This window comes from Bufo gargarizans, chromosome 6 (assembly GCF_014858855.1).
Source record: "Bufo gargarizans isolate SCDJY-AF-19 chromosome 6, ASM1485885v1, whole genome shotgun sequence".
NCBI lineage: Eukaryota > Metazoa > Chordata > Amphibia > Anura > Bufonidae > Bufo > Bufo gargarizans.
The window spans coordinates 384,351,918-384,364,948 of record NC_058085.1 but is presented as its reverse complement, the minus strand read 5'-3'; the positions used below and the strand labels follow the sequence as shown (position 1 = coordinate 384,364,948).

The 13,031-nt window shown below is 45.7% G+C and overlaps 1 protein-coding gene across 1 annotated transcript in view; it reads left to right on the top strand.

Moving 5' to 3' along the window:
• LOC122942264 (ovostatin-like) overlaps nt 1-13,031 on the top strand; it is a 117,297-nt gene that overhangs the window by 17,970 nt on the left and 86,296 nt on the right. Inside the window, exons 3-8 of the mRNA XM_044299768.1 lie at nt 6,243-6,399; nt 7,672-7,724; nt 9,579-9,747; nt 10,703-10,787; nt 10,888-11,011; nt 11,089-11,169. Coding sequence (XP_044155703.1) covers nt 6,243-6,399; nt 7,672-7,724; nt 9,579-9,747; nt 10,703-10,787; nt 10,888-11,011; nt 11,089-11,169 — 669 coding nt within the window. The remainder of the gene's footprint in view (nt 1-6,242; nt 6,400-7,671; nt 7,725-9,578; nt 9,748-10,702; nt 10,788-10,887; nt 11,012-11,088; nt 11,170-13,031) is intronic.

Sequence of the window (13,031 nt, the reverse complement as noted above, 5' to 3'; positions counted from 1 at the left end):
CCCCCCCCGCCACTCTAACGGCCACAGTCTGCCCTGATCGCTTGTGCCCCGGCACCAAATGGCTCTGGACCAGTGTAATGGTAGCCCCCGTGTCTCTTAACCCCTCGGTAGATTGCCCCTCGAGCCATACTTTCTGCCGATGGTGCTGGCGGTTATCCGAAGCAGCATATACAGGATCTGCTTCGTGAAGTGGTCCCAAATATTCCTCCATAGGGGCCTCTTGGTTAACACAGAGCGCCCGGGCAGGACGAGATGACCCAGAGGGGTAATTATAATTCCGGGGGGTCTGGTGTGCATTAAGGGGGCAGCTAGCCATGCGGTGCCCTGGTTGCTTGCATCGGTAGCAGGTCGGTCTGGGACGATCAGAGTTGTTATTCGGTGGTCCTGAGTACCGTATGGGCCCAGCGGGCACCGGGGCTCGGAATTCGGTACGTGGCGACGTATGGTAAACATCTTGGTGTTCGACCCGTGCTGGGGTTCGGTAGTTCGTGGGTTCGTGTAGACGGGAGTCGTAATGTTCATCGGCCAATTTGGCTGCTTCTTCTAAGGTAGAAGGTCGTCTGTCTCGCAGCCATTCCTTCCCCTGCTGCTCCATGCCGTTATAAAAATGTTCTAAGAGAAATAATTGTAAAATTTCCTCACCAGTCACAGCTTTACTTCCGCTCATCCAGTGATTTGCCGCTCTCCGCATTCGGTGCGCCCATTCCATATGTGTGTCGTTAGGCTTCTTTCTCGTGCTACGAAATTGTCGGCGATACGTGTCAGGAGTTACAGCGTACCGCCGCAACAGTGTCTCTTTGACCAGCGCATACTGTGTCACTTCCTCAGTGCCCAGAGTCCGAAATGCTTCCAGAGCTCGCCCGGATAGTTTCCCAGACAATATCGTGGGCCACTCTCTGTTGGGAATCTGGTGCAGGGCACATTGCCTTTCGAAGTCCGCCAAATATTCATCGATTCCTGTCTCGCTCTCTAGGAAGGGTCTAAAAGCCGCATAGGGTATCTTTGGCCTCCCGGCGTTTTCGACAGGAACGATTACCTGCGGTGCTTCGGCATTGCGGTGTGCGGTCACTAGGCTGAGTTCGTGGGCTCGAGCCTTCCGTATATCCTCGTCCGCTTCTGCCATCAACTGCTGCACCAGTTCCATAGGTGGGTTCGGCCCGTATAGCGAGAGCCTCTCCCGAACAATCCTGGTCTTTTCGTCACCACTCGTGGTCGGGGTTTCTGCCATCGTGAAGCCCTGATCCAATTCGGTTAATTCTGTGATCAGTTCCCTTCTCGGACGGTTGCTGGCGTTCCCCCCTCTGCTTTCGAGTAAATCCTTTAGGGTCGCACGTTTCAATTTTTCGTAAGCGCTCTCCATCCGTTCAGTACTTCTCCTAGGAAATCCAGGACAATCCCACCGCTGCCATCCAAATGTTACGGTTACTCCCAGGCTAGCTGGAAGCTGGACCGCTTGGATAGTCTGGATCTCTGTTTAGGGGGAGAGAGAGGAGCCGCTTCGTCTCGATATCCAGAAGGATCCTGTAAATGTAGAACAATCCCACTAGCTATCTTACAGCTAGGATAATCTTTCCCCCACAAAACGAGGCGAGGCTGCGATTTGAAGGTCAAACTAGGTCTAACTGCCCTGGGGCATACAGGCTCTTTTATTTACAATCCACCAACATAGTACTGCCCACAGGGGTTTGAAATACAACCAATCAATTCGTACAATAAACACAGACACTCCCACGCAAAATCCTCCTCTCTGTCTGTGATAAGATTACTGAATACAATGGCGAATATAATTATCACAGGCAGAGAAATACAGTTTTATAAAACATATCACAGGAACCCCAAAACATGCAATAACCCCATAACAACCACATATCCGAAATTCACCCAGATCCGTTCAGTAGTCTGGAAGATACAGTTTTATGCCAGTTACACCGAAAGTATACAAGTTATACAGAAAATAGTTACTAATAAACGTGTCCCTTGTTTGGTAGTTTCAAACTACTGAATGATGTCTCTGGGCACCAAATACCGGCGAGATGGCACCGTGTAGAAAAGTCCAAACAGTGTCTGTGAGTTAAAATGGCCGCCATCCATTGTTCTCACCATGTGCTTCATCCATTCAGACTAACAGGGTGAATAACAGTTTTGTAACACTGTCATTTAGGCTGGTGGACACAGACAGCTTCAAACAGCTCATGTCGCTTGCTGTCCCACAGTATGTTGTTCCTAGCCGGCACTACTTCTCCAAGAGAGCCGTGCCTTCCCTGCACAACCAAGTATCCGATAAAATCAAGTGTGCACTGCGCAACGCCATCTGTGGCAAGGTCCACCTAACCACAGATACGTGGACCAGTAAGCACGGCCAGGGACGCTATATCTCCCTAACTGCACACTGGGTAAATGTAGTGGCAGCTGGGCCCCAGGCGGAGAGCTGTTTGGCGCACGTCCTTCCGCCGCCAAGGATCGCAGGGCAACATTCTTTGCCTCCTGTTGCCTCCTCCTCCTACTCGGCTTCCTCCTCCTCTTCTTCCACCTGCTCATCCAGTCAGCCACACACCTTCACCACCAACTTCAGCACAGCCCGGGGTAAACGTCAGCAGGCCATTCTGAAACTCATATGTTTGGGGGACAGGCCCCACACCGCACAGGAGTTGTGACGGGGTATAGAACAACAGACCGACGAGTGCTTGCTGCCGGTGAGCCTCAAGCCCGGCCTGGTGGTGTGTGATATTAGGCGAAATCTCGTTGCAGCTCTGGCACTAGCCGGTTTGACGCACATCCCTTGCTTGGCGCATGTGCTTAATTTGGTGGTGCAGAAGTTCATTCACAACTACCCCGACATGTCAGAGCTGCTGCATAAAGTGCGGGCCGTCTGTTCGCGCTTCCGGCGTTCACATCCTGCCGCTGCTCGCCTGTCTGCGCTACAGCATAACTTCGGCCTTCCCGCTCACCGCCTCATATGCGACGTGCCCCCCAGGTGGAACTCCACCTTGCACATGCTGGACAGACTGTGCGAGCAGCAGCAGGCCATAGTGGAGTTTCAGCTGCAGCACGCACGGGTCAGTCACACTACGGAACAGCACCACTTCACCACCAATGACTGGGCCTCCATGCGAGACCTGTGTGCCCTGTTGCGCTGTTTCGAGTACTCCACCAACATGGCCAGTGGCAGCGTTACAATACCACTTCTATGTCTTCTTGAGAAAACACTTAGGGCGATGATGGAAGAGGAGGTGGCCCAGGAGGAGGAGGAGGAAGAGGGGTCATTTTTAGCACTTTCAGGCCAGTCTCTTCGAAGTGACTCAGAGGGAGGTTTTTTTTGCAGCAGAGGCCAGGTACAAATGTGGCCAGCCAGGGCCCACTACTGGAGGACGAGGAGGATGAGGAGGAGGTGGAGGAAGATGAGGATGAAGCATGGTCACAGCGGGGTGGCACCCAACGCAGCTCGGGCCCATCACTGGTGCGTGGCTGGGGGGAAAGGCAGGACGATGACGATACGCCTCCCACAGAGGACAGCTTGTCCTTACCTCTGGGCAGCCTGGCACACATGAGCGACTACATGCTGCAGTGCCTGCGCAACGACAGCAGAGTTGCCCACATTTTAACGTGTGCGGACTACTGGGTTGCCACCCTGCTGGATCCACGCTACAAAGACAATGTGCCCACCTTACTTCCTTCACTGGAGCGTGATAGGAAGATGCGCGAGTACAAGCGCACGTTGGTAGACGCGCTACTGAGAGCATACCCGAATGTCACAGGGGAACAAGTGGAAGCCCAAGGGCAAGGCAGAGGAGGAGCAAGAGGTCGCCAAGGCAGCTGTGTCACGGCCAGCTCCTCTGAGGGCAGGGTTAGCATGGCAGAGATGTGGAAAAGTTTTGTCAACACGCCACAGCTAACTGCACCACCACCTGATACGCAACGTGTTAGCAGGAGGCAACATTTCACTAACATGGTGGAACAGTACGTGTGCACACCCCTCCACGTACTGACTGATGGTTCGGCCCCATTCAACTTCTGGGTCTCTAAATTGTCCACGTGGCCAGAGCTAGCCTTTTATGCCTTGGAGGTGCTGGCCTGCCCGGCGGCCAGCGTTTTGTCTGAACGTGTATTCAGCACGGCAGGGGGCGTCATTACAGACAAACGCAGCCGCCTGTCTACAGCCAATGTGGACAAGCTGACGTTCATAAAAATGAACCAGGCATGGATCCCACAGGACCTGTCCATCCCTTGTGCAGATTAGACATTAACTACCTCCCCTTAACCATATATTATTGGACTCCAGGGCACTTCCTCATTCAATCCTTTTTTTATTTTCATTTTACCATTATATTGCGGGGCAACCCAAAGTTGAATGAACATCTCCTCTGTATGGGTGTCGGGGCCTAAATATATGCCAATGGACTGTTCCAATGTTGGGTGACGTGAAGCCTGATTCTCTGCTATGACATGCAGACTAATTCTCTGCTGACATGAAGCCAGATCCTCTGTTACGGGACCTCTCTCCTCTGCCTGGGTGCTGGGCCTAAATATCTGACAATGGACTGTTGCAGTGGTGGCTGACGTGAAGCCTGATTCTCTGCTATGATATGAAGACTGATTCTCTGCTGACATGAAGCCAGATCCTCTGTTACGGGACCTCTCTCCTCTGCCTGGGTGCCTGGGCCTAAATATATGACAATGGACTGTTACAGTGGTGGCTGACGTGAAGCCTGATTCTCTGCTATGACATGCAGACTGATTCTCTGCTGACATGAAGCCAGATTCTCTGTTACGGGACCTCTCTCCTCTGCCTGTGTGCTGGGCCTAAATATATGCCAATGGACTGTTGCACTGGTGGCTGACGTGAAGCCTCATTCTCTGCTATGACATGCAGACTGATTCTCTGCTGACATGAAGCCAGATTCTCTGTTACGGGACCTCTCTCCTCTGGCTGGGTACCTGGGCCTAAATATATGCCAATGGACTGTTGCAGTGGTGGGTGACATGAAGCCAGATTCTCTGCTATGGGACCTCTTTCCAATTGATATTGGTTAATTTTTATTTATTTTATTTTTATTTTTATTCATTTCCCTATCCACATTTGTTTGCAGGGGATTTACCTACATGTTGCTGCCTTTTGCAGCCTTCTAGCTCTTTCCTGGGCTGTTTTACAGCCTTTTTAGTGCCGAAAAGTTCGGGTCCCCATTGACTTCAATGGGGTTCGGGTTCGGGACGAAGTTCGGATCGGGTTCGGATCCCGAACCCGAACATTTCCGGGAAGTTTGGCCGAACTTCTCGAACCCGAACATCCAGGTGTCCGCTCAACTCTAGTAGAGAGTGGTGAATGGCAGTGAACAGAAATAAAGGCACAGAGGAACTGACCCTGCTCTGCAATACAACCCAGCAAGACAGCTAAGACTAATCAAAACTAAACAGCAGGCATAAACAGAATCCATAATAGACATAATCACTATGCTAGGAACAAGGAAAGACAGTAGAACCACAAATCCCAGAAAAAACTGATATAAAACCAATAGACAAGACTAGAATAAATGGTCTGGAAAAAATACACAGAGCTTTCAGTATACCTGTCAAAGAAGCACAGAATCTCTGAAGAGTCAAAGAAAGCCTCATCAATCCACAACTCCTCCCTAAATTAACCAGGCTAAGGGTACTTTCACACTTGCGTTAAACTTTTCCGGTATTGAGTTCCGCATGCTACGGTTTTATCTCCGGCCAAAAAAACTGAACACTTGCCTGAATGCCGGATCCGGCATTTTTTTCCATAGGAATGTATTAGTGCATTCAAAATTCCGCAATGCCAGATCTGTCCTTCCAGCCTGCGCATGCGCAGACCTTTTAAAAATGTGAAAAAAATAGAAACGGATCTGTTTGTCCGTATGACAAACGGACAGACGGATCCGTTCTTGCAATGCATTTGTGAGACGGATCCGCATTCGGATCCATCTACAAATGCTGTCCGTTTGCATGCAGATTGCCAGATCCGGCAGGCAGTTCCGGCAACGGAACTGCTTGCCGGATCCCTCTGCCGCAAGTGTGAAAGTAGCCTAAGTCAATTAAATGAACCAGATTGAAGTGTCAGTAATGCAGTCTCAGTAAACAGATGAGGATGAGACAGCAAGGAATTTCCTGTTGCTCGTAACACAGCCATGTATTTCTAATCCTGTAGAACCCCCTATAACATTATATGCTTGTGTAGATCTTATATTAGATTCTAGACCAGTCTTTCTCTTTGACTCTCTTAGATCCCAGTAGTACGAGGTGATGTTCCAGCCTTTGTATTGCTCTCTGTCTCCGGAGAAGATGTGCAGGTATTACAGAGATATTCTGTGGTCATCACTGAGGTCAACAACATCTACCTGGTCCAAATGGATAAACCAATCTACAAACCTGGACAGAAAGGTATCCAGATATTTGCTTCCTGGACTTGTTGTGGTTTGTTAGGTAGCAACATAGGAAAACCACATCCAGGTCTGTACCAAGACTATCAAATGCTAGGAGAACCCAATAAATGGCACTCACAGCAGCTGTATAAGGTTAGGTGTCTCTTCTGGTTTAGTGATGGGGCAATATGCAGCTCAGTTATACTTGCCCCTTCCCACCACAGTCACTTCCTATTGACAGCACTAGTGAGGTACTAATGTGTTGCTGGAGAGAGTGGTAAGATCCAAGAATTGCCATTTTCCTTGAGGAACTTGGGCTTTGTTTACATTATGGTTGAACACATTCGGCGTATGCAATGGTAAAGCTCCATATCCATATGTCCCCATTGAAGCTCCATTCCAAATAAGCTTTCTTTAGGCATATGCTAGCTAAGTATGCATCATATACCCTTTTTCTTCGCATTAAGAAATAGAATGGCCATACAGTAAAATATATGATTTTTACAAATAGGTCCTATGAGTGGAGTGAACCACTGTATGCTTATATAATGGAATATGTTAGACCCTTCTGTTAGAGGTATACATTGCAAATGACTCCCACATTGTAACTCAAACATAAGGCTCAGGCACAGTCTGGAAAGACCTTTATAAATGAAGAAACACAATGAAAAATTCTGGTGTACACTGTAGTTATCCTTTATGAAATTTCTTTTATACTGTGAACTTCATTAAAGGGGTTTTCTGGTCCCATAATGATTTTTTTTATCTGCCCAGAGTGCCCCAAACACTGCATTGTTTTGCCCCATAAATCTGTTTGTTTTTCATGTTAGCACTTTCCTTTCCCTGTTCTCAGCATCACTGCATCCTGCAAGGATGTTTACCTGCAGAACTTCCTGTTTTCACTAGCTTCCTGATGAGCTTTATAGCCAAACCCAGCATGCTTTGCACTGTAATGTTTCTCATGGTTTCCTACTTCTTTCTTTCCCCCCCACACCTCCACTTTACAAGTTAGCTAGGCAGAGCAAGACCTACAGAGCAAAGCATGCATGGGTTTGGTTAGAAAACTCATCAGGAAGCTGATGAAAACAGGATGTTCTGCATGTAGACATCCTGCCAGGATGCAGTGATGCTGAGAACAGGGAAAGGAAAGTGCAGACATGAAATAACTGATATATGGGCCACAAATATGTAGTGTTCTCGGCAGGTTAAAAAAAATCATTATGATACTGGAAAACCCTGTTTAGGGGTGAAATTAAGTGAAATTTACCAGTACCCTAACTTCTCTCCGTAGTGCTGTTTAATCTGGTTTCACTAAATCAGCAGCTGCTTCCTGTTAATGCAACGGTGAGTCTCCTGTTATGGGGTTTACTGTTTCTTGAGACCAGTTGGAGATGACTAGTCTTAGTTTATTATGGGATGATTCACATGTAATCTATTGGGTCTTGTTGGTGATTTATCCAGTGTGATTAAAGAGGTTGTCCAAGATTAACTAAAAACAAGGAATGTGATAAAATAACAAATAACTTTTACTCACCTGATAAATCCCCTGCCAGTCTTTGTTTAATTCGCCATGTCAATGACATGTTGTATATGCAAGTGACCACTACAGCCAATCACTGGCTCAGCGCTGATGCTAGAATGTATCACACAAGACCACTGAGGCCAGTGTTTGACTTCAGTGGTCACTTGGATGAATGTGATGTCATCACTGTAGGAAAAGTATACAAAGACCAACACGGACAACCTAAGTAGTCCCATTAATACTGGACATGCATATGTTCTGTATAGGTGGAGGTTGGACCCAAAAACATTCTTCTCTCATGGTTACAAGGACACAGAAGTGTTCGGTTATTCAGACGTTATGAATCAGATCCTATTATTGGCATTAAATGTGCAGAGCCATATGGTGGATGTCTAATTGCAGCCTTTAAAGGCCCTCTTTTTTTCTTCAGAAACCACCACTATTATCTATGGGTAGAGCTTGGTATTCCACCGCATGCCTATTTTAGTGAATGGGCCTGGGCTGCAATACCAGACAAAGCCCATGGACAAGAGTGGCGCTGTTACTGAAAATAATAAGTTCTAACCATGGATAACCCCTTATATGAGATGTTCAGCTAATGAACTGGCTTCACTGCTACAACCCTCATCATGCACACCCTGCTTGCCTATCCTCTTAGTCCATGCTTAAAATATACCGTCCATATTACATTGGGAGATGCTGGCTACTCATTATATAAAAGTAAAGAAAAATCATCATACACAACAGAATTTTTTTTATTTCTCTTTCAGTATTCTCTGGTTTATCTGACGGTAAGAAAACCCATTTACTGCATATTATATAAATTATGGCCTATAATGGCATTTGCATTGTATAAGAAACCCCTTAGAAATGTATGTCATGGTCACTGTCAGGGGCTTAGCTATAGGAGGAGCAAAGGTAGCAGTTTTATCCCAGCTCTGGTACCTGCAGAAGCCCAATTGCCCCTCTACCATATAAGAAGACACATCACATAGAAAGGTGGAGGTACCAATACAGTTTATACATTGGGGCCCTGGGGCTTCAAGTCACATTTCTTTTTGTTGAGCCTGATAACAATGTTTCTTTGCTAACTACATGCAGGATTATTGCTGGCTTGGTTTCCAGCAGCAATTTATGAGTTCACTTTTTAATCTCCTGCCTGCTGCTAACACAAGATTAGCAGATCGCTGCCTCATTGGTGGTGCACCCCTGGACACATGCAACACATATTACATTGATAATATGACATATCAACATAAATGGTAATACACGGTGCACTTAAAGGGGTTGTCCCATGACAACAACCTATCGGTTGACAACAAGCGCTCAGCTGTCTCTGGCAGCCCCATAGAATTGTATGGAGAGGCGGACAAACGGACATGCATTCAAATAGGCAACACAGACCCTTGGACACTTGCCAATCATGTATCCGTTATCCTGTGGCCAGGGGATAAGTTGACATCTTGTTATATGCAGGGAGATATAATGCAGCATGTAACTACTGTAGCAAGCACTTATAGGTATAGTAACAGACTATAGCAGTTAAATAGTTCAGGTAGGTGGAGGAGCCACTGCAAAGGGGTCAAAAGGTAAAATCCCAAGCAACAATGTAGCATAAAGGATACGTGTTTTTGTGTAAGAGGGGGTGCACTTCCTTTCAACCATCTTTGCTGCAGGATCCATCAGGGAGTCGCTTAGTCCAATGGTTGGATCAGAAGTCACAAAGCGGTCTTGTATCGTTAGAATTCTCTCTGGTGGATGACGCCGTTTCTGGATCTTACGTTATAACGGCTGAGATAGCGCCTAACGCTGCTGTGAGTCAGTGGTTTAGTGTGGATGAATATGGTATGTATTGATATAACTATCTCTATCTAAAACTTGAAAAACTAAATATTATCACCAACATGTAGTGGAATTATAGAGCTCACACATTGCAGACATCTAAGACTCTGTCCAGTAGCATCCAAAGTTAAACTTACTATTACCAAAGTGCATTATGGAAGCTGTCTTACATTTAGAAGCTCCCCTAGATGCGCCAAAGCTGTGGAGAGGCCGGTGCCTCTTTATAATTTTGGCGGATCCACCGCCAGCGCAGGGGCTTTATTAAGACTGGTGTCTAAAACGCCGGTCTTAATAAATGGCCCCCATAGTTCTCTTACTTTTTATTTTTTCATTTTTCTTTCTCTATCTCTTTCTATCCACCTCTGTTTCCCCATCTCTCTCTTCCTCTATCGCTCTCTTTATCTCTGTATCTTTCTCTCTCTCTTTCTCCCTCTATTTTCTCTCTTTATCTCTCTCTATCTCTATTCCCCTTTCTCTAGCTCCCTCTTTTCTTTCTCTTTGCCGCTTTGCCTATCTCCACCACTGTATCTCTCTCTCTTTTTCTCTCCCTCTGTCTTTCGCTCTCTCTCTCACCTTTTCCCTATCTTTCTTTCCCTCTCTCTATATGTCGCTCCCTTTTTTTCTCTCTCTCTCTCTCATCATCTCTCTCATTCCCTATATCTCTCTTTTTCCCTTTCACTTTCTCCTCCTAAAATTTTCCAGCAAAAATTTACATTTGGATACAACACCAAATTTTAAAAAAATTTGGGTCAAATTCGATTAGTTTACAATCGATTCACTCATCTCTTCCAGTTAAGTCATGTTTAAAACTAACAGCCCATTTCCAGTTGCAACCAGCATGCAATACTGGGTGTGCCTTGAGTATAGAGCAAGGGGAAAATAAGCTATTTGCAGGTTCTATATTTCCATGGACAATCATCATTTTAGTTGTTTTCATCCGTTTTATTTTATATTTCAGTGCTGCCCAGATTTGATGTGAATTTGGAAGCTCCGACCACTTTATCCATTCTGGATGAGACTCTACATTTTAATATCTGTGCAGAGTATGTGAGATGAAATAATTATGTAACTTACTAAAAGAAAGTGCATATGTTATAAACTAAAGGGAGTATTATGTTTTATTTACCGTACTTGTCACTTTAGGTATACGTATGGAGAACCAGTGCCTGGAGCGGTAGCAGTGAAATTCTGCAGACAGCCCACTTATGGTCTATTAAATAATTGCTTCAAGGACAAAAATGGCGCCTGCTTTTATAAGACAGCACAGGTAAGTGAGAGAATGTAACAATGTGACGACTACTCTGATACTTTCCTCACAATGTTACTCTTCAAACCAATCTTCAGATCGGGCGCCCAACTGGTATCATGCATAGACCTATTGAGCATTGTACGGTTACCTCATTATCAGTGCCACCTAATGTACAGGTAAAGAGACTGTAGGAGCTATTGCTGGGTCATATGGGCTGAGGAGATGCTAGCCCAGAGTTGGAGCAGCTTGAGAGCATACTCTGTGTGCCCAGAGAATCCTGTGACATGCTTGCTCTGCATACACAGCCATGGCTAGTTGGATGTCCATAAAAGTTACTGGTATAGTATGCTTCATTCAAGTAAGAAGGAGAGGGAGGGACTGGCAGAGGAAGCAGGAGGAACAAGGGTGCACAGAATGGCTTGGGCTGGACCCCTGCCGATCTTCTATTGATAGTTCCTAGAATAGGTCATCAATAGTGATGAGCGGCAGGTGCCATATTCGATTTCGACGAAATTCGCGAATATTCGATAGAATATTCGTTTTATATTCGTCGAAATCGAATATTCGTCATTATTCTTGTTATCGCGATTAATATGCGATTTAAATAATCGAATTTCGATTTTAACTTAAAGGCTACTCTCCTATTGAAATCGCAATTCGATTTTTTCAAGTTATAATAATCGAATTTCGATTTTAACTTAGCACTGCTATATGCCATATTAGGCTAACTAATATGGGATATAGCAGTGCTAAGTTAAAATCGAAATTCGATTATTATAACTTGAAAAAATCGAATTGCGATTTCAACGTAATTCTCAAATCCGACAGTACATTCTAGTATATGGAGATGTTCCCATGGTGATGGGGACGCTCCATGAGCATGGAAGTCGGCAGAAGCGGCAACGGGCACTGACTGGAGCAGCCAGGAAGCCAGGAATCCAAAGGACTGGTAAGAACAACTTTAGGGAAGTGGGAAAGAAAAAAATATAACAATAAAAAAAAAAAAAAAAAAATACGAATATTCGAAATATCGAATTTATATCACTATATTCGAAATATTCGCGAATTAGCGAAGTGCCGATATTCGCGAAAAAAATTCGATATTCGAATATTCGCGCTCAACACTAGTCATCAATATGCTGATACCAGAAAAATCCAGTGAAGCCCGATGCTGTTGTGCTCTACATAAAGTCAGGCATAAAATGTTCGTTCCCATAAATAAAGGTTAGGCGAACAAGATGTCAGCTCTCTATTGTATTACTACAAGGAAATTTAGACTAGCACATTCATGGTCACAGGTGCATATCCATAAAGCAAGCATTGCTTGATGGATATGCACCTGTGATCATGAACAGTGATGGCCAGTTCGCATTGTTCGCCCGCGAACATACGCAGGCTGCCATCTTGTTTCACAAGTCCAGCGAGACACAGGTAAGCCCTTAGATGTGCCTGTGCGTGAGCCGGTCTGACAATAAGTGCGGTCAGCGGGAGCAGGCAGTTCCGACAACAGCCCGATGAAGGCCCCTGGTGGCTGTTCTCGGAACTGCCTGCTCCCGCTAACCGCACTTGTTTGCGAACAATGCGAACTGGCCATCACTAATCATGAATGTGCTAGTATAAATTTTCTTGTAGTATATATTGAGGGTAGCGGCCTCTTTTAGACTAAGCAATTCCCATCTTCCTGGGGCTTCTGAGCAGAGTATAAATGTAGCTGGTTCCTAGACTGCCCTGAATATTGTAGGCTTAGGTAAGTCCAAGAGAGGCAGTTCTGTTAGTGTCAGGAACCCATCTGTGGAAGCCACCTTGACACCTGGTAGATGGGCCCAACACACGTTTGATCAAAAATGTGCACAAAGAGCAATTTAAAAAAAAATTATAGTAGGTATAATACCACTTTAATTTAGAGTGATCCCCATTTCTCAGTTCCATTGTTTCCATGTGAAATGTTGTGCAGCCATGCTTTTAATAGCTCTCTATTGTGTACGGGTATCAAGTAAGGAGCCAAATCTTATGTTCCAATGTCAAGGTGACTTTCTTC